The 22,945-nt window shown below is 40.4% G+C and overlaps 1 protein-coding gene across 1 annotated transcript in view; it reads left to right on the forward strand.

Annotated features, from left to right (window-relative positions):
• The window catches only part of EVI5 (ecotropic viral integration site 5), a gene marked incomplete at its 5' end in the record, with an annotated part of 141,020 nt that extends 118,341 nt beyond the window's left edge, over nucleotides 1–22,679 (forward strand). Inside the window, one exon of the mRNA XM_021711472.1 lies at nucleotides 21,400–22,679. Coding sequence (XP_021567147.1) covers nucleotides 21,400–21,705 — 306 coding nt within the window. The remainder of the gene's footprint in view (nucleotides 1–21,399) is intronic.
• Nucleotides 22,680–22,945: the final 266 nt, after the last annotated feature.

The raw sequence follows: 22,945 nt of genomic DNA on the forward strand, positions 1-22,945 counted from the left end.
ATAGTTTCCCACCACTGTCAGTCATTTTCTTATAGTATTACATTGGATGTTCAGGGTCCAGTATTTTGAATTTTTATATATTAATGATTTGTGGCAACCCCACATTGAGCAAGCCTGTCAATGCTTTTTTCCAGCAGGATGTGCTGACTTTGTGTCACATTTTGGTAATTCTTACAATGTTTTAAACTTTTTCATTGTTATATCTGTCCTGGTGATCTATGATCAGTGATCTTTGATGTTACTATTGTAATTGTTTTGGGTACCAGAAATCACACCTATATCTTCAAAAGCTAGAAATGATTAAGCTGATGAGGAAGGCATGTTGAAAGCCAAGATGGGCTGAAAGCTAGGCCTCTTGCATCCGAAGGTTAGCCAAGTTGTGATTGCAAAGGAAAAGTTCTTGAAGAAAATTAAAACTGCTATTCCAGTGAAAATTTGAATGATAAGAAAGTGAAACAACCTTAGAGCTGATATGCAGAAAGTTTGAGTGATTTGGATAGAAGTTCAAACCAGCCACAATAGTCCCTTAAACCAAAGCGTAATCCAGTGCAAGGCCCTGAATCTCTTCAATTCTATGAAAGCTGAGAAAGGAAGGAAACTGCAGAGGTTGGAAGCCAGCAGAGGTTGGTTCTTGAGATTTAAGGAAAAAAGCCATCTCCAGAACATAAAAGCACGAGGTGAAGCAGCAGGTGCTGATGGAGACACTGGGGCAAGTGATCCAAAAGATTTTGCTGAGATCATTAATGAAGGCGGCCACACTAAGCAACAGATCTTCAGTATGGCTGAAACAGCCTTATATTGGAAGAGGATGCCATCTTCTTGGACTTTCGTAGCTAGAGAGGAGAAGTGAAAGTCTGACTTTAAAGCTTCAGAGGATAGGCCATCTCTCTTGTTAGGGGCTAATGCAGCTGGTGACTTTAAGTTGAAGCCAGTGTTCACTTAGCATCCTGAAACTCCTAGGACCCTTAAGAATTATGCTAAATCTACTCTGTCTGTGCTCTATAAATGGAGCAACAAAGCCTGGATATCAGCACATCTATTCATGACATGGTTTACTGAATATTTTAAGCCCTCTGTTGAGACCTACTACTCAGAAAAAAAAGATTTCCTTTCTATGAATACTCATGTACAATGCACCTAGTTACCCAAGAGCTCTGTTGGAGATGCCCAAGAAGATTAATGTTGTTTACGTGCCTGTGGACACAATATCCATTCTGCAGCCCCTGAATCAAGGAGTAATTTTGACTTTCAAGTCTTATTACTTGAAACTCCATTTTATAAGGCTACAATTGCCATAGATAGTGATTCCTCTGATAGATTTAGGCAAAGTCCGTTGAAATTCTTCTGGAAAGGATTCACCATTTTAGATGCCATTAAGGACATTTGAGATTCATGGGAAGAGGTCAAAATATCAACATTAACAGGAGTTTGGAAGAAGTTGATTCCAGCTCTCATGGATGACTGAGGGGTTCAAGACTTCGGTGGAGGAAGTCACTGCAGATGTGGTAGAAATAGCAAGAGAACTAGAATTGTAAGTGGAGCCTGGCTGGCACGGTGGTTATGCCTGTAATCTCAGTGCTTTAGGAGGCTGAGGAGGGAGGATCACTTGAGGCCAGGAGTTTAGGACCGTCCTGGGCAACATAGCATGACCCTGTCTTTACAAAAAATAAAACAAATTAACCAAGCATGGTAGTGTACACTTGTGGTCCTAGCTACTCAGAAGGCTGAGGCAGGAAGATCCTTTGAGCAGCCCTAGAGTTCAAGGCTGCAGTGAACTATGATTGTACCACTGCACTCTAGCCTAGGTGACTGAGATTCTGTCTCAAAAAAAAAAATGGACTCCGAAAATGAGGCGGATTTGCTGCAATCTCATGATCAAAGTTGAAAAGATGAGGAGTTGCTTCTTATGGATGAGCAAAGGAATTGGTTTCTTGAGATGGATTTTACTACTGGTGGAGATGCTGTGAACGTTGTTGAAATGATGACAAAGGATTTAGAATACTCTGTAAACTTAGTTGATAAAGCAAGGGTAGGGTTTGAGAGAATTGACTCTGATTTTGAAAAAAGTTGTACTATGTGTTAAAAATGCTATAAAATGGCATCACATGCTACAGAGAAATCTTTCATGAAAGGGAGAGTCAACTGATGCAGCAAACTTCATTGATGTCTTATTTTAACAAATTGTCACAGTCATCCACCCTTCAACAACCACCACCCAGGTCAACAATGGTGTCAACATTGAGGCAAAACCTTTGACCAGCAAAAAGATTGCAACTTGCTGGTGGTCCAGATGGTCCTTAGCATTTTTTTTTACAATAAGGTATTTTTAAATTAAGGTATGTACATTTTTAAAACATATACTGTTTCACACTTAATAGATTACAATATAGTATAAACAACTTTTTATATGTACTGGGAAACCCAAAAATTAATGTGACTCATCTTATTCTGATATTTGCTTTATTATGGTCTGGAACCAAACCTAAAATATCTTCAGATATCTGTACTATATTTCATTATCCATTTATCAACTGATGGATTTTTGCTTTATTCCCACTTTTTGGTTATCATAAATGATTTTATTTTGAGCATTCATGTACAAGTTTCTAAATGAACATATGTTTCCATTTGCCCTGAATATATACTTAGTGATATTGCTAGGTCATAGGGTATATGGTATCTATGTTTAATTATTTGAAAAACTGCCATACTGTATATGAGAGCCTGATTTCTCCACATCCTTGCTGATATTATTATAGTTTTTTTTTTTTTTTTTGAGTTGGAGTATCACTCTGTCGCCCAGGCTGGAGTGCAGTGGCATGTTCTTGGTCACCACAGCCTTGACCTGCTGGGCTCAGGTGATCCTTCCACCTCAGCCTTCCAAGTAGCTGGAACTACAGGCATGCACCACCATGCCTGGCTAATTTTTTGATTTATTGTAGAGATGAGGTCTCACCAAGTTGCCCAGGCTAGTCTCAAACCTGTGGACTCGGGCAGTCCTCTCACCTCAGCCTCCCAAAGTGCTGCGCTTATAGGCATGAGCCACCACAGCCAGCCTATTATCTTTTTGATGATAGCCATCCTAGTAAGTATGAAGTGGCATCTCATTGCAGTTTTGCTGTGCATTCCTCTGATGGCTTCTGATGCTGAGCATGTTTTCATGTGCTTATTGACCATTTGTATCTTCTTTAGAGAAATATCTATTTAGCTACTTTTCCAGTTTTAAAATTGGACTGTCTTTTTGTAATTGTGTTGTAAGCATTCTTTATATATTCCAAACACATATCCCCTGTCAGATATGTGATTTCTGATTTTTAAATATCTTTCTTGACTAAACCAGACCAGCTCCTATATGACTAGAATGGTTTTCAGTCTTTCTTCTGTGGAACTCTAAAAGAGTAGCTTCCTTTGTAGATTAACCTTCTATTTTTATAGGAAAGGGAAATGAGACTTATAGAAAAATTCTGTCTTAGACATGACACCAAAAGCATAAGCAACAAAGAAGAAAATGAATAAACTGAACACCATCAAAATTTAAAACTTTGTGCTTCAAAGAACAGCATCATGAAAGTAAAGACAACCTAAAGAATGGGAGAAAAATATTAAACCATTTGATAGTGGACTTGCGTCTAGAATATATAAAGAACTCCTGCAATTTAATTATTAAAAAGATGAATGACCCAATTATAAAATGAGTAAAGGATCTGAATAGGCTTTTTTAAAAAGGATATGTATGCAAGTGACCAGTAAACACAAGAGCATGTACCCAGTGTCACTAGCTATCAAGGAAATGCAAATCAAAAACTACAGTGAGATGCCACTTCACACTTACTAGGATGGCCATAATCAAATAGGTCATAACAAATATTGCAAGAATGTAAAGAAATCAGAACCCTCATATATAGCGGGTGGGAATGTAAGATGGTACAGCCACTTTGGAAAACAATATGGCAGTTTCTCAAATAGTTCAACATAGAGCTACCATATGGCCCAGCAATTTCACTTCTAGGTATTTACCCCAGCGAAATGAAAATATGTCCACAGCAAAACGTGTGCATGGATGCTCATAGCAGGATTATTCATAATATTCAGAAAGTGGAACCAGCCTAATGTCAATAAACTGATGAATGGATAAATAAAATGTGCTATATACATATGATAGAAACTATTAGGCAATAAAAGAAACGAAGTACTGACACATGCTATAACGTGAGTGATAAATGAAGAAAATCAAACACAAAAGGCCACATGTTGTATTATTCCATTTATATGTCTAGAATAGGAAATCTATAGAGACAGAAAGTAGATTATTGGTTCCCTAGGGATGAGAGGAGTAGGGAGGTTGGGGGTGAAAGCTGGAAGTTGTGTGGTTTATTTTGGGCACAATGAAAATATTCTAAGAATGATTGTGGGCCAGGCTCAGTGGCTCAACCTGTAATCCCAGCACTTTGGGAAGCCAAGGCAAGTGGATTGCCTGCGTCCGCGGGTTCAAGACGAGCCCGGGGAACGTGGCGAGACCTCATCTCTACAAATGAACAAACAAATAAGCCAGGTGTGGTAGTATGCACCTGTAGTTCCGGCTACTTGGAAGGCTGAGATGGAAGGATCTCCGCAACCCAGCAGGTCGACGCTGGAGTGGCGGTGAATTTGCTGCTGCACTCTAGCCTGGATGACAGAGTGAGATTCCAACTCAGACAAACAAAAAAGAATGATTGTGGTAATAATTGCACAACTCTATTGATATACTAAAAGTCATTGAATTGTGCACTCTAAATGGGTGTATCATATGGGATGGGAATTATATCTCAATAAAGCCATTTAAAAAATTCGTAGTCTTTATCTTCTGAAGAGTTTCTAACCCAGAGTCCATGCATGAAGTTTGCTAAAGTATTTACAAACATTTTGTGTATAAACATACATGCATCTTTTGGGGAGTGGATTTGTGATCTTTATCATATATCTAGGTGATCTGACACCTAAAAAATTTTACTTTTGCCCTCAATTATCTCGTGGGGATAGATAATACCAAAAAAGTACTAGGCAGCAATACCATATGACACTTACACAGTGTACAGTCACAATGTAGTATTATAAATGATTAGATAAATCTAATGACACTGTGCCCCTGCTCCAGTGACTCATCCATAGCCTCCATGATACAATTCTAATTCTTTATCATGGCTTAAGATTCTTCATAGGTTAGCCCTTGCTTTCTTTTAAGTTTCATTTCTCATCTCTCTCATTTTGAGGCCTGTATCAGCCAAACCAAATCACTTGCAGTTTCCCAGCACATAAGACATGATCTGGCCTCAGGCCTTTCCCCATGCCATCTGTGGCTGGATTTCCCCTCTCTATACCTTTTGCTCATCCTATAAGACCGGACTCAAGCATCTTACTTAACACCTTTCCTGAGATTTCTCCCTTCTAGCCAGTGCCTTTCTTCTGCTTTAGGCTTACTTTACAATGTAACATCTTGGAATCAGCTGTCTGGTTTTTTTTTTTTTTTGTCTTGCCCTCCAGATTTTTACTTAACCCATGGCAGGATCCTTGTTATTATTTGCCTTTGCCTTTCCAGCATCTAGTATAATACTTGTCACTTAAGCTCTCAGCACACGTTTGGTTAAGTGGTTGGATGAACTGGTAAAGCCCATGGTATAGCTTTAGAGAGCAGTAATTCCTCTTAACAATTCAATCCAGACAGAAAAGAAGTACTTCATTTTCATGAGGGTATTTTGCTAAAGGTTTGATTTTTTTTTTTTTTCAATGCTTCAGCTAAAGGTTAAATCAAGTGAAATCTACATGGTACTTTGATGTAGCTTTAAAAGTTCAGAGTGAAACAAGTGTGAAGTGATTTGTTTCCTGTAATTGGTCATACATTTACATGCAACCTCTTATATTCCTAACCTCATCGCCATTGACATTAGAGTACCTTCTAAATAATGTTAATGGTTTCAATTTTATTAAGATGTGTGAGCTGCCAGGAAGAAGGCATTCGGTGACAGTTTCATTTTGTTTTGCCCAGAATACTGGATAGATCTAGGTGTGCACTATGGAAAGACTAAGCATTCTCTGTAAATGACTCCCCCTTCTTCTCTGGTAACAAGTATATAGTTTTAATTTTTTCAATTGCAGATTTTCCTTTATGCCTTTTTCACATATTAATGTGAGCACATATTTTTTCCTTCTAAAAATGTGTTTTAACTATTGCATTTGTTATGCTTTTTTACGAAGAATTTTTTTTAATGTTTTATCTTTTTTTTTGAGTTGGAGTCTCACTCTCTCATCCAGATGGCCACTGCAGCCTCGACCTGCTGGGCTCCGGCGATCCTTTCGCCTCAACCTTCCAAGTAGCTGGAACTACAGGCACACGCTACCATGCCCGGCTAATTTTTGGTTTATTATAGAGATGAGGTCTTGCCAAGTTGCCCAGGCGAGTCTCGAACCCACGGGCTCGGGCAATCCACTCACCTCGGCCTCCCAAAGGCGCGGGATTACAGGCTGAGCCACCGAGCCCAGCTTGTTTTATCTTTTTTTAAAGATTTACCTTGCTTAAAGCCAAACGCATTTTCAGCATTGTAGTAGTATTTCAATAAAATTGAATTTTTAAACAGTCTCATTTTTTAAGTAGTGTAGATTGGAATTTGAGCTCTTATCTATGTAGTACAGTAATCCAAAAGTCATGACTCCCAATTGATCACTCTTACTGGTTTCCTGGTCTGATTCTCTGGAAATAGTTTGGTTTATTTATGCTAGTTTTAGTCTTTGTCATGTTTATAATTCAGTTTTAAAGAAGCTGACAATTGAGAATACATCTAAGTATATCATTTCCCATTTATATTTATTTTAAATTTTGAAAACTGAGAAAACTATGAAGGTATCCTAAAAGGAATCCAACAAAATTGCTGACCAAACTGGAGGAGAGAAAAAAGTAACGCCTCTGGAACTTAGAAATACAAATCAATGTGATTATTGAACTCTGTTCATCTTTCCATATGAAGTATAATGTATAGTTATTTTTAAGTATCTGTATTATATACATCACTTATAGAAATGTTACATTTAAGTTAAAAAGCTATAGCTCTTTGTTTTACCAAGATTGATTGTACAAATTCAAATGTACAAATAGGAGCTTTTATAATCTGATATGACTCAGTCTTGGAAACTTACTGCAACTGTTTTGCAGCTCACTTGTTATCACATGACTCACTTCAATGGTTTAAGTCCTGTCTAGTAGTGATCAAAGTTCATTTGGTTAGGGGTTTTTTTGGTGTGTGGATGACTTTTTTCCACTTTGTTGTGGATTGATTGTCTTTCAAAATACCCAATGCAGTCCTTCCTCTTATTCTTTTGAATCTCAGAAAGTGGTAGTTGTCTGCACAGTGCAACCTCCAGTCACACGCAGGGGGAAAATTTTTTTAACTTGAAATAATACACATGAAAGCACTTGTGACTGTAAAGCATCATGTAAATACAAGAGTGTATTATTAATTCCATTACTCCCAAATGTTAAAATTGAAGAAGAATAACTTGTCTCTTCATAATCAAGTGTAAAAGTCGGACAACCTCTTCGGGTCCCCTCCTACTGTGGGAGCTTTTCTGTTCTCCTAATAAATCCTGCTTTCTAAAATAAATAAATAAATAAATAAAATCAAGGGTAAAAGTTAATCCTAACTTTTTCAAGTTCCAGTGTCCTGTGATGTGCTAAAGGCAAGCAGACACGTAGGGAGCATTTTGTCTCCTCTGTTCACATGGATATTTGCCCTGGTGATCTGATTTTCTCAGCACAGATTTCTTTATTATTTATAAATAGAGCCTATATTTTTAGGCTGCCACACTCTAAACTATGACACTTCTCTGTTTCATGAAAGAAACGTATGTCTTAGCATTTGGTTCAGCTAGTAGAATAAACTGATGAAAATTTTTAAAAATACTTGCATATTCTTAATGATTCTTGAAGTTCTTTGGGGCTTCAGAATAATTCATCCCTACAGTTTCTCCCTGCTTTAAAATTTTAATAATCTTGTGTGAAATAGCTGTAAGCATTTTTAAATAGCCTTTTTTTGTGTTTGGATTTTTACTATCATGCAGTTAGAAACTCTGCTGCTTCCTGTTAAAACCTGCTTTCATCAGACTATGAACATGACAGTTTCCTGTTTTCTTATTAACTATACTGCATTTTGTACTTTATTCTTTGTAAACTGTATAATAACTTATCACTTTCCTTTTCTAATTACTAAATGCTTTTTGGGGGCCAGCATTGTTTAATACTAAAATCTAATCTCTTTGTTGATAGTGCAGAGTTTAAATTTTGTTAACTTTTTAAGTTGTGCTGAGTGTGTCAGATGTCTTAAATATCATTTAAATACATTTTATATGTTTTTACTTTTTACTCTGTCTCTTAATGCATAACATGGTGAAGCAGTCCACATCAGGTAAGAACCAATGTGTTACCTGGGTCTTGTATGTTAGCATTTGCATCTGTCTGCTTCTTAATGTTCTCATTCAGCATTTGAAAGGATAGGATAAATAATTATTACCTAAGGGCTTTTTCAAGAATGCTGCTGTCTTTTCAAAGTAGTTTATTGGCATTATGTACTCTTATCATGTCAAAAGGCTAAATCCTAGAATACAAAAATGATTAAGAAATAATCTCTACCATCAAGGGACTAACAGAAGAGGTAGATTATATCTACAGCAAACAATGATTCCATATTTTTCCAAATGGTGCTTATTGTAATTATTTAGCTCTAGTGTCAAGTCGTATGATTTAGGAAAAGAAACCTATCTATGTGTATTCAGTCATGTGTGTGCATGTTAATAAGTACAATATTAATAAAAGTATTTATGAAGATGCTTATACTCATTGATTTATTTGAAATGCTATAAAAAGGCTAGGCATGGTGGCTCACATTTATAATCCCAGCTCTTTGGAAGGCCAAGGTGAGAGGATTGCCTAAGTCCAGGAGTTCAGTACCAACCTGGAGAACATGGCAAGACCTCGTCTATACAAATAAATTTAAATACTAGCCAGGAGTGGTAGCGTGTGCCCATAGTTCCAGCTACTTGGAAGGCTGAGGCAGAAGGACCGCGTAAGCCTAGCAGGTTGAGGCTGCCATGGCTGTGAGCATGCCACTGCACTCCAGCCTGGGCGACAAGAGTGAGACTCTAACTAAAAAATAATAATAATTATTATTATTAAAATAAGCCGGGCTCGGTGGCTCAGCCGGTAATCCCGCGCCTTTGGGAGGCTGAGGTGAGTGGATTGCCTGAGCCCACGGGTTCGAGACCCGCCTGGGCAGCAAGACCTCATCTCTACAATAAATTTTAAAAAATCAGCTGGGTGTGGTAGCGCATGCCTGTAATTCCGGCTACTTGGAAGGCTGAGGCGGAAGGATTGCTGGAGCCCAGCAGGTCGAGGCTGCGGTGGCCGGGAGCGGCCACTGCACTCCAGTCTGGGTGACAGAGTGAGACTCCAACTCAAAAAATAAATAAATAAATAAAAATAAAGGAAGCAGGTTTTTGTGTTTGTTTTTGTTTTGTTATTTAAGGGTTTTTACTTTGGATAGCCTATCTGCTACTGTCTAAATGGTCAGGCTACAAATAAATTTAGAGGCATATGTGATTGTTTTATTAATGACCTTATTGTTGGATCACAACCAAACAAATAATTGAAACTAAGAAACTCAGCGTGCACACTGCCAAATGTTTATTTTTAGATTTATACCCTACCTTGTTCTTCATAGATTTTGAAGCTATTTGCATGCATATATAATAAAAAATAAGTAAATATTAAGTTGAACCAAAATTGCTGTTACTAGACTTTCACTTACAAAAATGGCAGTATCATATGGTTAAGTCTAATAGTTAAGAGAATCATTGCTGACGCAAAAATCTAATAAAATGTGAGGTAATATTAGCACACAAAAATGTGTACAGAGCCAGGCATGGTGGCTCACACCTATAATCCCAGCACTTTGGGACGCCAAAGTGAGAGGATTGCCTGAGCCCACGGGTTCGAGCCCTGCCTGGGCAACTTGGCAAGACTTCATCTCTACAATAAATCAAAAAATTAGCTGGGTGTGGTGGCGCATGCCTGTAGTTCCAGCTACTTGGAAGGCTGAGGCAAAAGAATCACTTGAATCCAGCTGGTCAAGGCTGCTCGGTGGCTGGGAGCTTGCCACTGCTCTCCAGCCTGGGCAAGAGAGTGAGACTCCAACTCAAAAAAAAAAAAAAAAATGTATACAGTATCAAAGTGAATCATATATTTGGTAGCCAAAACAAAGTAAAGAATATAATATTTTGAAGATTTCTGACACCTAGCAAGACAGACCAAGCCAGGTATTCTTTTTCATTTCTAAATGTTGAAAGAAATTTATGGGTATGTATTTTCATTTTGGGTTATTACAAATAAAACTTATGAATCTTGTTATAAACACTTTTGGTGTAATATAGTTATATCACTCATATATCTAGGAATAGAATTGATCAGTGACTATTATACTTTATGGTTCAAACCAGGACACTTTTGAGAAAGAAAATAATTTAAAAGTATCCTGTGACAACAAGCATAAGCCAAGACTGTCCCAAGCAAACTGAAACGCATAGTTATTCTAGGTAGAGGATCTGCAGATGTTCAACCTTGTTGACACAGCCAAACCATTTTCCAAAGTGCTTATACCAAATTACACTTCCACCAACTATGTACAAGAGTTCCTATTCCACATTTTCACTGACACAGCTGAAAATTCAATGTTGTTTTTTCTTTCTTTCTTTTTTTTGAGTCACAATCTTACTCTGTCACCCAGGCTGGAGGGTAGTGGCACACTCATGGCTACCACAGTCTTAACCTGTTGTGCGCAGGCAATCCTTCCACCTCCGTAGCTGGAACCACAAGTGCACACCACCACGTCTGGCTAACTTTTTTATTTATTGTAGAGATGAGGTCTCACCAAGTTGCCCAGGCATGTCTCAAGCCCCTGGGCTCAAGCAATCCTCTTGCCTCAGCCTCCAAAGTGCTGGGATTACAGGTGTGAGCCACTGCGCCTGGCTAATATTTTATCTTCTTTTAAGAATACAGAATGAGGCTGGGCACATTGGCTGACACCTGTATTCACCATAAGACATGTTTAGGAATGTTCGTATTTAACTCCAGTGGCACCAGTGATTAGCATACAGTGCTTATAAGAATGTTCATAGCCACAGCATCATACTCATATATGGTAGGTTGGTGATAACCCACATGGCCATTAACAGCAGAACAGATAAATAAATTCTGATGTATTCACATATGGAATACTATACCACCCTGAAAAGAACCAACCACTGCTCTACATGCCAGCATTGATGAATCTCACAGGCATAGTGTGAGACAGACACACAGGTACATGTCACATCATCCTTATATTAAGTACAAGGACAGGCAAAACTATTCTGTAATGGTAGATGTCAGAATGGTACTTGTCTTTGGGGGCGTGTAGGGTGAGGAGAAGGCACTGCGGGGGTGCTAGAAACACTATCTTGCTCTGGCTGATAGTTTGATGGGTATGTATGTAATTAGAAGCTTATCAACTTGTATACTTAAAATCTGTGTGCTTCACTGTACTTTATTTCACTTTTTTTCCTTAAATGAGTCTAAACATATTGAAATAGACATAGTCTCAAAATGTTCTCATGCAGTTTTGCCATTAAAGGATTGTGGCCATAGAAAAATATCACTGAACATTGAATTTTTTATTTTTCTGAGTCAGAGTCTCACTCTGTTGCCCAGGGTGGAATGCAGTGGCACTCTCACAGCCACCACAGCCTCGACCTGCTGGGTTCAGGCAATTCTTCCACCTCAGCATTCCAAGTAGCTGGAACTACAGGTACGCACCACCACACCTGGCTAATTTTTTTATTTATTGTAGAGACGAGATCTCGCCAAGTTACCCAGGCTGGTCTTGAACCTGTGGGCTCAGGTAGTCCTCTCGCCTTGGCTTCCCAAAGTGCTGGGATTATAGGCGTGAGCCACTGTGTCCTTCTGAACATCTAATTTTTTTGAGTTGGAGTCTCACTCCATCGCCGAGGCTGGAGTGCAGTTGGCACGCTCACGGTCACCCCAGTGTTGACCTGCTGAGCTCAGCAGTCCTTCTACCTCAGCCTTCTAAGTAACTGGAACTACAGGCACGCGCTACCACGCCCGGCTAATTTTTTTTTTTTTTTTTGAGTTGGATTCTCACTCTGTCGCCCAGACTGGAGTGCAGTGGCCGCTCCCGGCCACCGCAGCCTCGACCTGCTGGGCTCCGGCGATCCTTCCGCCTCAGCCTTCCGAGTAACTGGAATTACAGGCACGCGCTACCACGCTCGGCTGATTTTTTGATTTATTGTAGAGATGAGGTCTCGCTGCCCAGGCGGGTCTCGAAGCCGCGGGCTCAGGCAATCCACTCACCTCAGCCTCCCAAAGGCGCGGGATTACAGGCTGAGCCACCAAGCCCGGCTAATTTTTTATTTATTGTAGAAATGACGTCTCACCAAGTTGCCTGGGCTGGTCTCGAACCCCCGTGTTCAGGCAATCCACTCGCCTTGGTCTCCCAACGTGCTGGGATTACAGGCTGAGCCACTGAGCCTGGCCCAAACATCTAATTTTTAATCAGTAGACTTCATTGTGGGGGACAGTGAGATTTACAGAAAAATCTAGTAGGAAGTACAGAGAATTCCCATATACCTCCCCCACTTTCTCCCATTATTGACATCCTGTGCCAGTTTGACGTAGTTACAATTAAGCCAATATCGACATATTATCATTAACTGAAGTCCATGCTTTACATTAGAACTCATTCCTTGTGTTGTGCATTCTGTGTGCTTTGACAGGTGTGTAATGACATGTGTCTTCCATCACAGTAGTATACAGAAGAGTTGCACTGCCTAGCACTCCCCGTGTCCCACCTGGCCATCCCTCCTCTCCCCTGATCTTATGCTTACTCCCCATAGTCTTGCCTGTTCCAGAATGTCGTATTGTCATAATCGAACACCATGTAGCCTTCTTCAGAGAAGCTTCTTTCATTTAGCAATATGTATTTAAGATTCTTCCATGTTATTCCCCCTAATTCCAGCACCCTCATACCCTAGTATTAAACTGCTGGAAAGTTCTTCAGACTACCAGCCTCTCTTTCCTTCATACTTTAAGTATATGCTTTCTCTGCCTATGAGGATTTTCAGATGTAATACCATGTGAAACTTTTTTTTTTTAGTTGTCTCACTCTGTTGACGAGGCTGGAGTGCAGTGGCATGATCATGACGGTCATGATTCACGACAACCCTCACCTCCTGGGCTCAGGCAGTCCTTCTACCTCAGCATCCCAAGTAGCTGAGACTATAGGCATACATCACCACACCTGGCTGATTTTTTATAGTAACAAGGTTTCACTATGTTGCCCAGGCTGGTCTTGAACGCCTGGGCTCAAGCAGTCCTCCCACTTCAGCCTCCCAAAGTGCTCAGATTACAGGCATGAGCCACCACACCTGACCTCATGTGATACTTTCTAACCAGAAATAATAATGGGTGCAGACTTGGTCATTCTAGAAATCAGGACCCTACTCAAAGTCTTGGAAAGGGCTCTGCTCTTAAGGTATATTTCATTTGTGTGTTTGTGAGTATATGTATTTCGCTTTAAAGCTCTTGGGTTTCTCTAGAGATAGTCTTCTGAGCCCAATCTAAAACTGGAGCATCATTGCAGTAAAACTTGGCTACTGTTGTAATGAGAGCCTGGATTTGAAAGGAGCAGTAGACTGATGGTAATAGTTACCAGCGTCTGATAAGCAAATTGTGGAAATTTTTTTTTTTTTTTTTATGTGCAGTAGTACCTAATCTCTTTTTTTTTTCTGTCTTTTTTTGTTTTGTTTTGTTTTGTTTTTTTTGTTTTGAGTAGGAGTCTCACTCTGTCGCCCAGGCTGGAGTGCAGTGGCACATTCACGGCCACCACAGCCTCGACCTGCTGGGCTCTGGCGATCTTTCTGCCTTAGCCTTCCAGCCTTCCTCAGCTGGAACCACAGGAACGCACCACCATGCCCAGCTAATTTTTTAAATTTATTGTAGAAATGAGGTCTCAGCCAAGTTGCCCAGGCTGGTCTTGAACCCCTGAGCTCGGGCAATCCTCTCGCATCCACCTCACAAAGTGCTGGGATTACAGGTTGAGCCACCACGCCCGGCTAATTTTTGTAAGTGCTTACACTTACACACATGCTTTAAAGAGTCAAAGAATAATTGAAAGACTTTTACAGAAAGAAGCAGTCTCCAGCTTGGCTTTGTTGGTCCTGCAGGCCACTGTTTTCTAATTGCTTGGTTCTGGATTATTTGGATTGAGGTATACTCTGTGGGCATCTTTACCTGGGGAAGGGCTTACCTCTCATTCACTCTCCTGGCCTCCTCCCTCCCTCCCCCCACCAACACAAGCTTTCTATCTCTCCATTCTGCCAATATAATGATTTTTGTTAGTTTTCAGGATCTACATCATCAGTTTACATTTGCATGATCAGGACCATATAAATTCCACTCACAGGGAGCTGCGGGCACACAGGTGCCGCACCTCAGCCAGAGAGAGCCTAGGAAGTTGTATTTTTCACAGGTCTCCAAGACGGTCTTACCAGGGAAGTTGAAAAATGTTTTTGTTTTTCCAACCCTACTTCTTTAAGAAACAGCTTTGCTGGGCGCAGTGGCTCACGTCTGTAATCCCAGCACTTTCGAGAGGATTGCCTGAGCCCAGGGGTTCCAGACCAGCCTGGGCAACTTGGCGAGACCTTGTCTCTACAATAAGTAAAAAAATAGCCAGGTGAGGTAGCACAGACCTGTGGTTCCAGCTACTTGGAAGACTGAGGCGGAAGGATCACCTGAGCCCAGCAGGTCGAGGCTGTGGTGGCCGTGTGCATGCCACTGTACTCCAGCGTGGGTGACAGAGTGAGACTCCAACTCAGAATAAAATAAATAAAAAACAGCTTTATTGAGATATCTTGCATGTCATAAAGTTCTTCCATTTTAAGTACAAAATTCAATGGTTTTTGTGTATTTATGGAGTTTGTAACTATAGGCACAGTCTGTCTTAGGATACCCCTGTCACGTCCAGAAGGAACCTCATGTCTGTCTGCAGTTACATCCCATCTTCCTCCCTCTCCCCAACCTGGGTAACCACTGATCTGCTTTCTGTCTCTGTGAGGTTTACCTGTTTTGGACATTTCACATAAATGAAATTGTACGACCTATGGGCTTTTGCATCTTGCTGCTTTCACTCAATGTTTTTGAGGTTCATCCATATTTCAGTATTTTATTCCTTTTTATTGCCAAATAGCATTCAGTTGTGTGGAAACAGTCTGGAAGTTTTTTTACCTGTATACATTTACTCAAATTATTGTCTTGGTTCTTTGTTTGTTTGTTTGTTTGTTTGTCTGAGTCTCACTCTGTCACCCAGGCTGGAGTGCAGTGGCATACTCACAGCCACTGCAACCTCGACTTGCTGGACTCAGGCAATCCTTCTGTCTCAGCCTTCCAAATAGCTGGAAACACAAGCACATGCCACCACTTCTGGCTAGTTGTGTGTGTGTGGGTGGGTGGAGGGTTAATTACAGAAATGAAGCCTCGCTAAATTGCCCTGGCTGGTCTTGAACCCTGGGCTCAGGCAGTCTTCTTGTCTCCACCTCCCAAAGTGCTACGATTACAGATGTGAGCCACAGCACCTGGCGGTTTTTGTTTGGGTTTTTTTTTTTTTTTCCATTTACTTGTATTCTCTTACATGTAACTCTCCTTTACTTTCATGAAATCTCCTTTTATGGGTTGATCTCCTCTGTCCAAACAATTGGAGTATTCTTTAACTTCATCTTGTTGAAGAAGTCTTTCTTCCGACCTGCTCCCATCTTCTTCAGCCTGGAAAGGGTACCTCTAAGTCTCTTGCGTAGCCGTCATCTTGGGGGCATTTTTCATCACCATAGGGATCCCCTTCACCTGTCTTTTGTACTAGACTTCCTCTTTCCTCCACCAAAGACAGAAGATTTCTTTTTTTCCCTTGGCGTACTTTATTTTGATGGAGCATTTCACCTACCTTCCTGAAGGGTTTATGGGAGATATGCCATAGAAAGGTTTTATTAGATTTTAAGTCTCATGAATGACCCAAAAGGAGTTTAAAAATCAAAAGGGCCTTGCTGCTTTTAATTTTTATTTTATCCTCAAACTTATTTGATAGTTTGTTTGAGTGGGTAGTTTAAAATTTGAAAAGATAACTATAAAATTTTAATGTAGGTTAAACATTTTTTCTTAGTATTTTGAAGACACTACTCCACTGTCTTTTGCAATTGGAAAGTCTAATGCCATTCTGATTCTTAATCTTTTATGGAAAACATGTTTTTGTTTTGGGCTAGAAGTTTTATCATTTTTTTCTCAAGAGTCCTAAATTTCACTGTGATGTATGATGGTATAGGTCTATTTTTGTCTGTTGTTCTGGACATTTGATAGGCCTTTTCAGTTTCAAAGCTCATGACTTTCAAGTAAGAGAAATTGATGTCTAAGACTTTTTTTTTTGACATCCTGTTCTTTTTATGTAGTTGCAGTGTATGTAGAGGGGAAAGTTTTCGTCTTTGACCAGGCATGGTGATTCATGCCTATAATTCCAGCACTTTGGGAGGCTGAGATGGAAAGATTGCCTGAGCCCAGGAGTTCAAGACCAGCCTGGGCAACATAGTGAGACCATGTCTCTACAAAAAATACAAAAATTAGCCAGGCATGGTGATGCACATCTGTAATCCCAGCTACTTGGGAGACTGAGGCAGAAGGATTGTGTGAACCCAGGATGTCGAACCTATGGTAAGCCATGATTGTGCCACTACATTCTAGCCTGGGCAACAGAGAGAGAAAGACTCTGACTCAAAAAAAAAAAAAAAGACTGGGCTCAGTGGCTCAGCCTATAATCTCAGCACTTTTGGGAGGCCAAGGCGAGTGGATTGCCTGAGCCCACGAATTCAAGACCAACCCAGGCAACTTGGAGATACCTCATCTCTACAATAAAATTAAAAATAACCGGGCATGGTAGCGCACGTCTGTAGTTCCCGCTACTTGGAGGACTGAGGCAGAAGGATCACTGGAGACCAGAAGGTTGATGCAGGGGTGGCCGCTGTACCCCAGCCTGGGCAAAGGAGTGAGACTCCAACTCAAAAAAAAAAAAGTGTTCTTTTTCCTAGATGGTCTCTTCCCTCCTAATCACCTTTTTTCCTGGCTTCTCTTATATGCTGTCCTCAAATCTCTGATATTTGATTCTGCTCAAACTTTAAGACTAGAAAATTAGTAGGGTGATCTAGCTGAGACTCTTTTTCGGGGGATTCTATTTCCTTGGTCAATTACAAAAGTACTTTCAGTGATACTCAGTGACTTTTTAATTTCCTCTGGAAACATAATACTTTTTTTTGGTACCACTGGCATGTCACAATTAATCTCAGTGTCTGAAGATATTCCTGCAGTATATTAGGAAATTAGGAACGACAATGGGCCTCAAAAGTTTATGTTAAATTATGTGTGTATACTTTTCAAGACAAAGATAGAGTCAGTAATTCTTATCAGAGTCCTGATCCCAATTGACCCAAAGAGATTTCAAACAAAAACAAAAAGCAAAACAAACCATTTCCTAGAGTAGTGGTTCTTATCCTGGGATGTGCATCAAAAGTATTCAGCTTTTTTGAATATATACATCTTTAGACCTGACCTCTATGCCAGGAGAAAGTTCCAAAAGACGGTTTAAACAGAGTGTTCCTTGTGTCAACCACCAAGTGGCAGAGTTGGCACAGAGCAGCTTGGTTGTACTTCTGAAAGATGGATTTAGTTTCGTATACCAGTCACACTCGAGGCAGGTGTCCATGGTGCAGAGACACTTTTGTCCTAAATATTTAAGAGTTTCATTTCAGCTAAATCAACTTCTCTCTGGCTCAGCCCCATCTGGTTTAAACAGAGCATCTACCACAGTAATTCTTGGACTTCAGTGTGCAGTCGGCCCTTGGTATCCAAGGGGGATTGGTCCCAGGACCCCTGTGAATACAAAATCCGTAGGTGCTCAAGTTCTGTATATAAAATTGTGTAATATTTATGACCTATGGACATCCTCCTGTATACGTTAAATTATCTCTAGACTACCTATAACATCTAATACAGTATAAATATTTGTTATACTATATTGTTTAGAGAAAAACAGGTAAACCATCCCTTTTTTTCCTTGATGACTTTCTGTCTGCAATTGATGTAGAACCCACAGACAGAGGGCCAACTGTATATCTGAATCTCCTGAGATGCATGTAAAAAAAATGCCTGTTCTGGGACTGGATGTGGTGGCTCACACCTATGATCCCAGCACTTTGGGAAGCTGAGGTAGGAGGATTACCTTAGCCCATGGGTTCAAGACCAAACTGGGCAACTTGGCGATACCTTATCTCTACAGTAAATCAAACAATTAGCCGGGCATGGTAGTGGCCATGAAAAAAAATGTCTATTCTGGTGTTTCACTCTCAGGATTTTGAATCTTGAGAAATTCTCCATTTGTAGCAGGTATCCTCAGTTCTCCTTATCAAGATGATCCATGGGTCATATTTTGAAATATGCTAATCTGAGTTTGCTGCTGACAATATCCATGAAGGGATTTTTTTGGAGCGAAGAGGGCATTGGAAAGGTTGATTGTCTGCTTTGTGTTGTTGTTTAAATATAATTAGCTCCTGAAAGCCCAGTAATAAAGACAAGCATTTAGATCCAGGCAACCAGGACTGCACGGTGGAGGGCCCAGCTGTGACCTTCCAGCCAGACCCCTCTCCACAGAGAGAGGGCTCCCAGAAGCCATGTCTTCCTGCAGCCCATGCAACCCTTTCTAGACCACACTCCGGGTACTCAGTCCCCTGGAATTCCTTGCCCAGATGCCCATGCAGGCCTCGGGCTCATCAGAACCAGCATGCACACTCCTAAGCCCAAGGGACAGACGGCCAAGGGGTTGCTCCATTTTACCAGAGAGTCCCTTACCTTCACCTATTTTCTCTCCACCCAGAAATTCTTCTGCCTTTGCTGTTCTCTATTCACAGTTCTCAAAGAGATTCTTTTGATGTTGAGGAAACGATCTCTCAGCCTATAGTTAATTTTCCATGATTGCATCTGATACAAGGCTGCAGTGTTTTAATGGCAGTGATTGTTGTTAGAGCCAAGGAGGCCACGGCTTTCCAACATTTGGGGAGTTATGGTTTTCCTACCATCCTTCTCCTCTGTAACAGCCAGGAAGAAGGAAGACGCGTGTTCCGTTATCATTTCTTCAAAAGGGCCTGGGGGAAAAAAGAGAAAGGAAGAGATTAACTGACTTAATTTCACACGTGGAGCTATAAATCATGTGTTGCAATACAGTGATGGGATGTTGCATCAGAGCGTGGCAGTTGTGATCATGCCGTGGGTGTCACAGCCTCAAGGAGGGCTTTGAGGTGCCCTGTGCCTCTTCAAGATTCAGCTCCACACTTAGATCCCTTCAGTCCTGCCAAGGAAAAGGTATTACTTAAATTGCATTGTACCTCACTACGGTTTTGTCCCATGGGGCTAGGACACAGGCATTTCTTTTTAGTTGAAGGTCTGCTGGGGCCACACATCACTGTGCCGAGTCCCAGCGTCTGCCATGTTTTCCATTGTCACGTACAAGCAGGGAGGCACTGAGGTTTCTTCATGTCTTCCTGGAAGTCTGTCAGGAAAGCTGGGAGGTGTGATGGCAAGACCGTCATGTCCTTATTCTCAAAACCGTTAGTTTTGAAAGCGTATGTAATATTTCCTGAATATTTCACATTGCCTTTATCTCAAGATTTGAAAGATAGTAACAAGGAGTTTGTCCCTGAGAAACAAGGATGAGGGTAGGAAACATGGAGTGTGTTTCAGCAAAATTCTTCATAGCCAAGGTAGATATTTGGTAACTTCTTATTGGTGTTTGGGGCTTTTTTCCCTCCCTCTCTCTTTCCTTTCTCTTCTTTTCCTCCCTCTCTGCTTTATTGTCAGAGAACATTCATGGTGTATGGGAGAAATTAAATAAGTGATAGAATATCAAAGTTAAACTTTATGTTTAAAACATAAACTCTTGAGGATAAGGAGCTACGTGTTAGTGGAAGCAATAATATCCATGGTGTCAGGTTTGAGAGAACTTGGGCAAAGATGTGGCGGATCGTGAAAAGAAATAAAATGGTTTTGGACAATGATATCCTGATGAAAAATGATGTGACAACAGTTTTCAATACTGAACTCTAGAATTAGCCAGGCTTGCCCACCCAGTGACAGGTAGCATTTGACCTCCTCAGCCCTCCCCACATAAAACGCCAGGGGTGGGGGCACAGAGCCTGCCTCCCAGAGGTGGAAGGCGAGTGTGGAGAGACAGAAGTGTCATATGTGACAGGCTCCCCCCATGCAGAAGGAACCCTCCGAGGGGGGAGCAGCACTCCTGCCCCAGCTGTGGGTAGTGACACAGTGATCTTAAGGGTGTTAGAACAGGAAAGAGACTCTGAACTCACTTTAATATAAGTCATTTCCATCATTACAAAATTTTGGACTATGTTCTTGAGATAATGTGATAGTTAAGAGTTGAGTCTTTAAGATTACATCTTGTAGGCCGGGCGCAGTGGCTCGTGCGTATAATCCCAGCACTTTGGGAGGCCGAGATGAGAGGATTGCCTGAGCCCATGGGTTCGAGACCAGCCTGGGCAGCATGGTGAGACCTCATCTCTACAGTAAAAATCAAAAAATTAGCCAGGTATGGTGGTGCGTGCCTGTAGTTCCAGCTACTTGGAAGGCTGAGGCAAAAGGATCACCTGAGCCCAGCATGTTGAGGCTGTGGTGGCCATGAGCAGCATGCCATTGCACTGCAGCCTGGGCGACAGAGTGAGACTCCAACTCAAAAAAAAAAAAAGATTATATCTTCTACAACTAAAGGTGAAATATTTACAGGTGGACTGATAGGGTGTCTGGGGTTTACCTCAAAATTGACCAGGGATGAGAGGGATATCCTGTAACACGACTGTCCATGACAGGCGTTAGTTTGTTGAAATTATGTGATGGGTACGTGGCATTCATCATAGCATCTCTTGTATAATGAAGATCCAGTTTGAATCTAAACTCTGCTGTTAGCTATGTGTCCTTAGCATGTTACCCTATCTGAATCTCAGTCTCCTAATCTGTACGAGGAAAATAAAATCTACAACATAGGACTGTTGTGATGAGTCAACTAAAATAAGTAACATAAGAGGCACTCAAAAAATTGGTAACTATTGTTAGATCTACAGGCAGAAAAGGATCAGGGTATCTTCTTCCTTACATCTGAAACATTTACTTTCTGGGTGTCTGTGTGCTTTCCCCATTGGAGGATATTAACTTGCATTTTGTTTTAACAGCTCAGGTGCCTAAAAGGCCAGAGGGGCTTCTCAGGCCAACCTCCTTTTGACGGAATCCACATCGTCAACCATTTAATAGGAGACGACGAATCATTCCACTCCTCTGACGAAGATTTCATAGATAATCCCTTACAGGAAAGTGCTTTTCCTTTGCATAGAAAATCTGGCCCGATGTCTTTGGACCCCACTGTGGCAGATGGTAGCGAGAGCGAATCGGAGGACAGTGCGCTGGAGAGGGGGAGTGAGCAAGCCATTGCGAAGGAGCGGCCCCTGAGAAGAAGAGAGGCGTACTCGACCACTGTCTGACAGTCCCTGTGACCTAGACTGTGTGTTTCTTCAAGGGATCAGTTATTGTGTGATTAGGGATTTTTGGAACATATCTGTTTCATATGTACATAGAGATATATATATATATATATATATATATATTTTACAGTCTTATCTGCCTTTTTATCTTTGCCAAATTTTCACGTTTGACTCACCATTGCCATAAAGTAGTCTGGAATATGGTTAATGGGTTAAATAAAGTTCTAACAGTATTATTAAATATTAATGTTCCTTATTTAGAAAATGCACCTATATGTGTGGGAACCATTTTGAAGTTTAAAACTATGGAAAATTGAATTTTCTTCCAACAAAGCTGCTCTCGTGCAATATTTTATACTTGGTGAACAAATTGTATTTTTATGTTTATCAATTTGTTATCCAAGCGACTGTCTACAGGCATTTGACCAAGACATACATCCATTTTACCTTGTTTTTTGGTATTTGGGAGGTTGTTTTAGTTTTGTTTTGTTTTTTCATGAAAATGACTTTTATTAGTGGGCCACTGAAAGTTCCCAGGCACAAAACCTTTTTTCTGTATTTTATAATCACAAGTTAATGGTTATCTGTTTGGAGAATTATAAGTTTTGTGTCCATTTGTATGTGCATATGATGCCTCCATGTGTTGGATACTGGTCAGAATAGTAGGTTAACTGCACATATATTGTATATTTGTACATATTTGTAAATCTGGACCACCTAACATTGAACATCATTTTATATGAGGGACATACATGATACAACATGACTGCTTCTTTAAGCATTCTAACAGGACTTCTGTAAATAATAGGTTCAAAGAAATTTGAAAAATAAAACCAAACACTAATATTTTAAGAGCTTTAGTACTTTGCTTAGCATTCAACACTAGCAGATTCAGAAACACTATTGGTAAAATATTTTACTTCATGTGTATGTAACTAATAAATTTTTCATGATTAAAGAGGTTATAGCACATATGACTTAGTGCTATTATTCTACTTAATATAACTTAAGCAGTGGGCTGAGGTCCAAGATACACAGCAATGACATCTACAAATAATCTGTGGACATTATTTTCAGAGTCTCTAGATTTTGATCTATAGATAAAGCCATAAGAATCCTTTCTTGCCAGTTTTCCCTTTTTTGTCATTTAGACTTCTTTTTTTCCTAGAAATCAGAATGTCTGTCATGGATTTATTGAAGGAAACAGCCAAATTACACTTATACTCTAGAAAGATGACAG

The sequence above is a fragment of the Carlito syrichta genome, unplaced genomic scaffold (genome assembly GCF_000164805.1).
Source record: "Carlito syrichta isolate Samal-C Ts95f unplaced genomic scaffold, Tarsius_syrichta-2.0.1 Scaffold302314, whole genome shotgun sequence".
In the NCBI taxonomy this organism is placed as follows: Eukaryota; Metazoa; Chordata; class Mammalia; order Primates; family Tarsiidae; genus Carlito; species Carlito syrichta.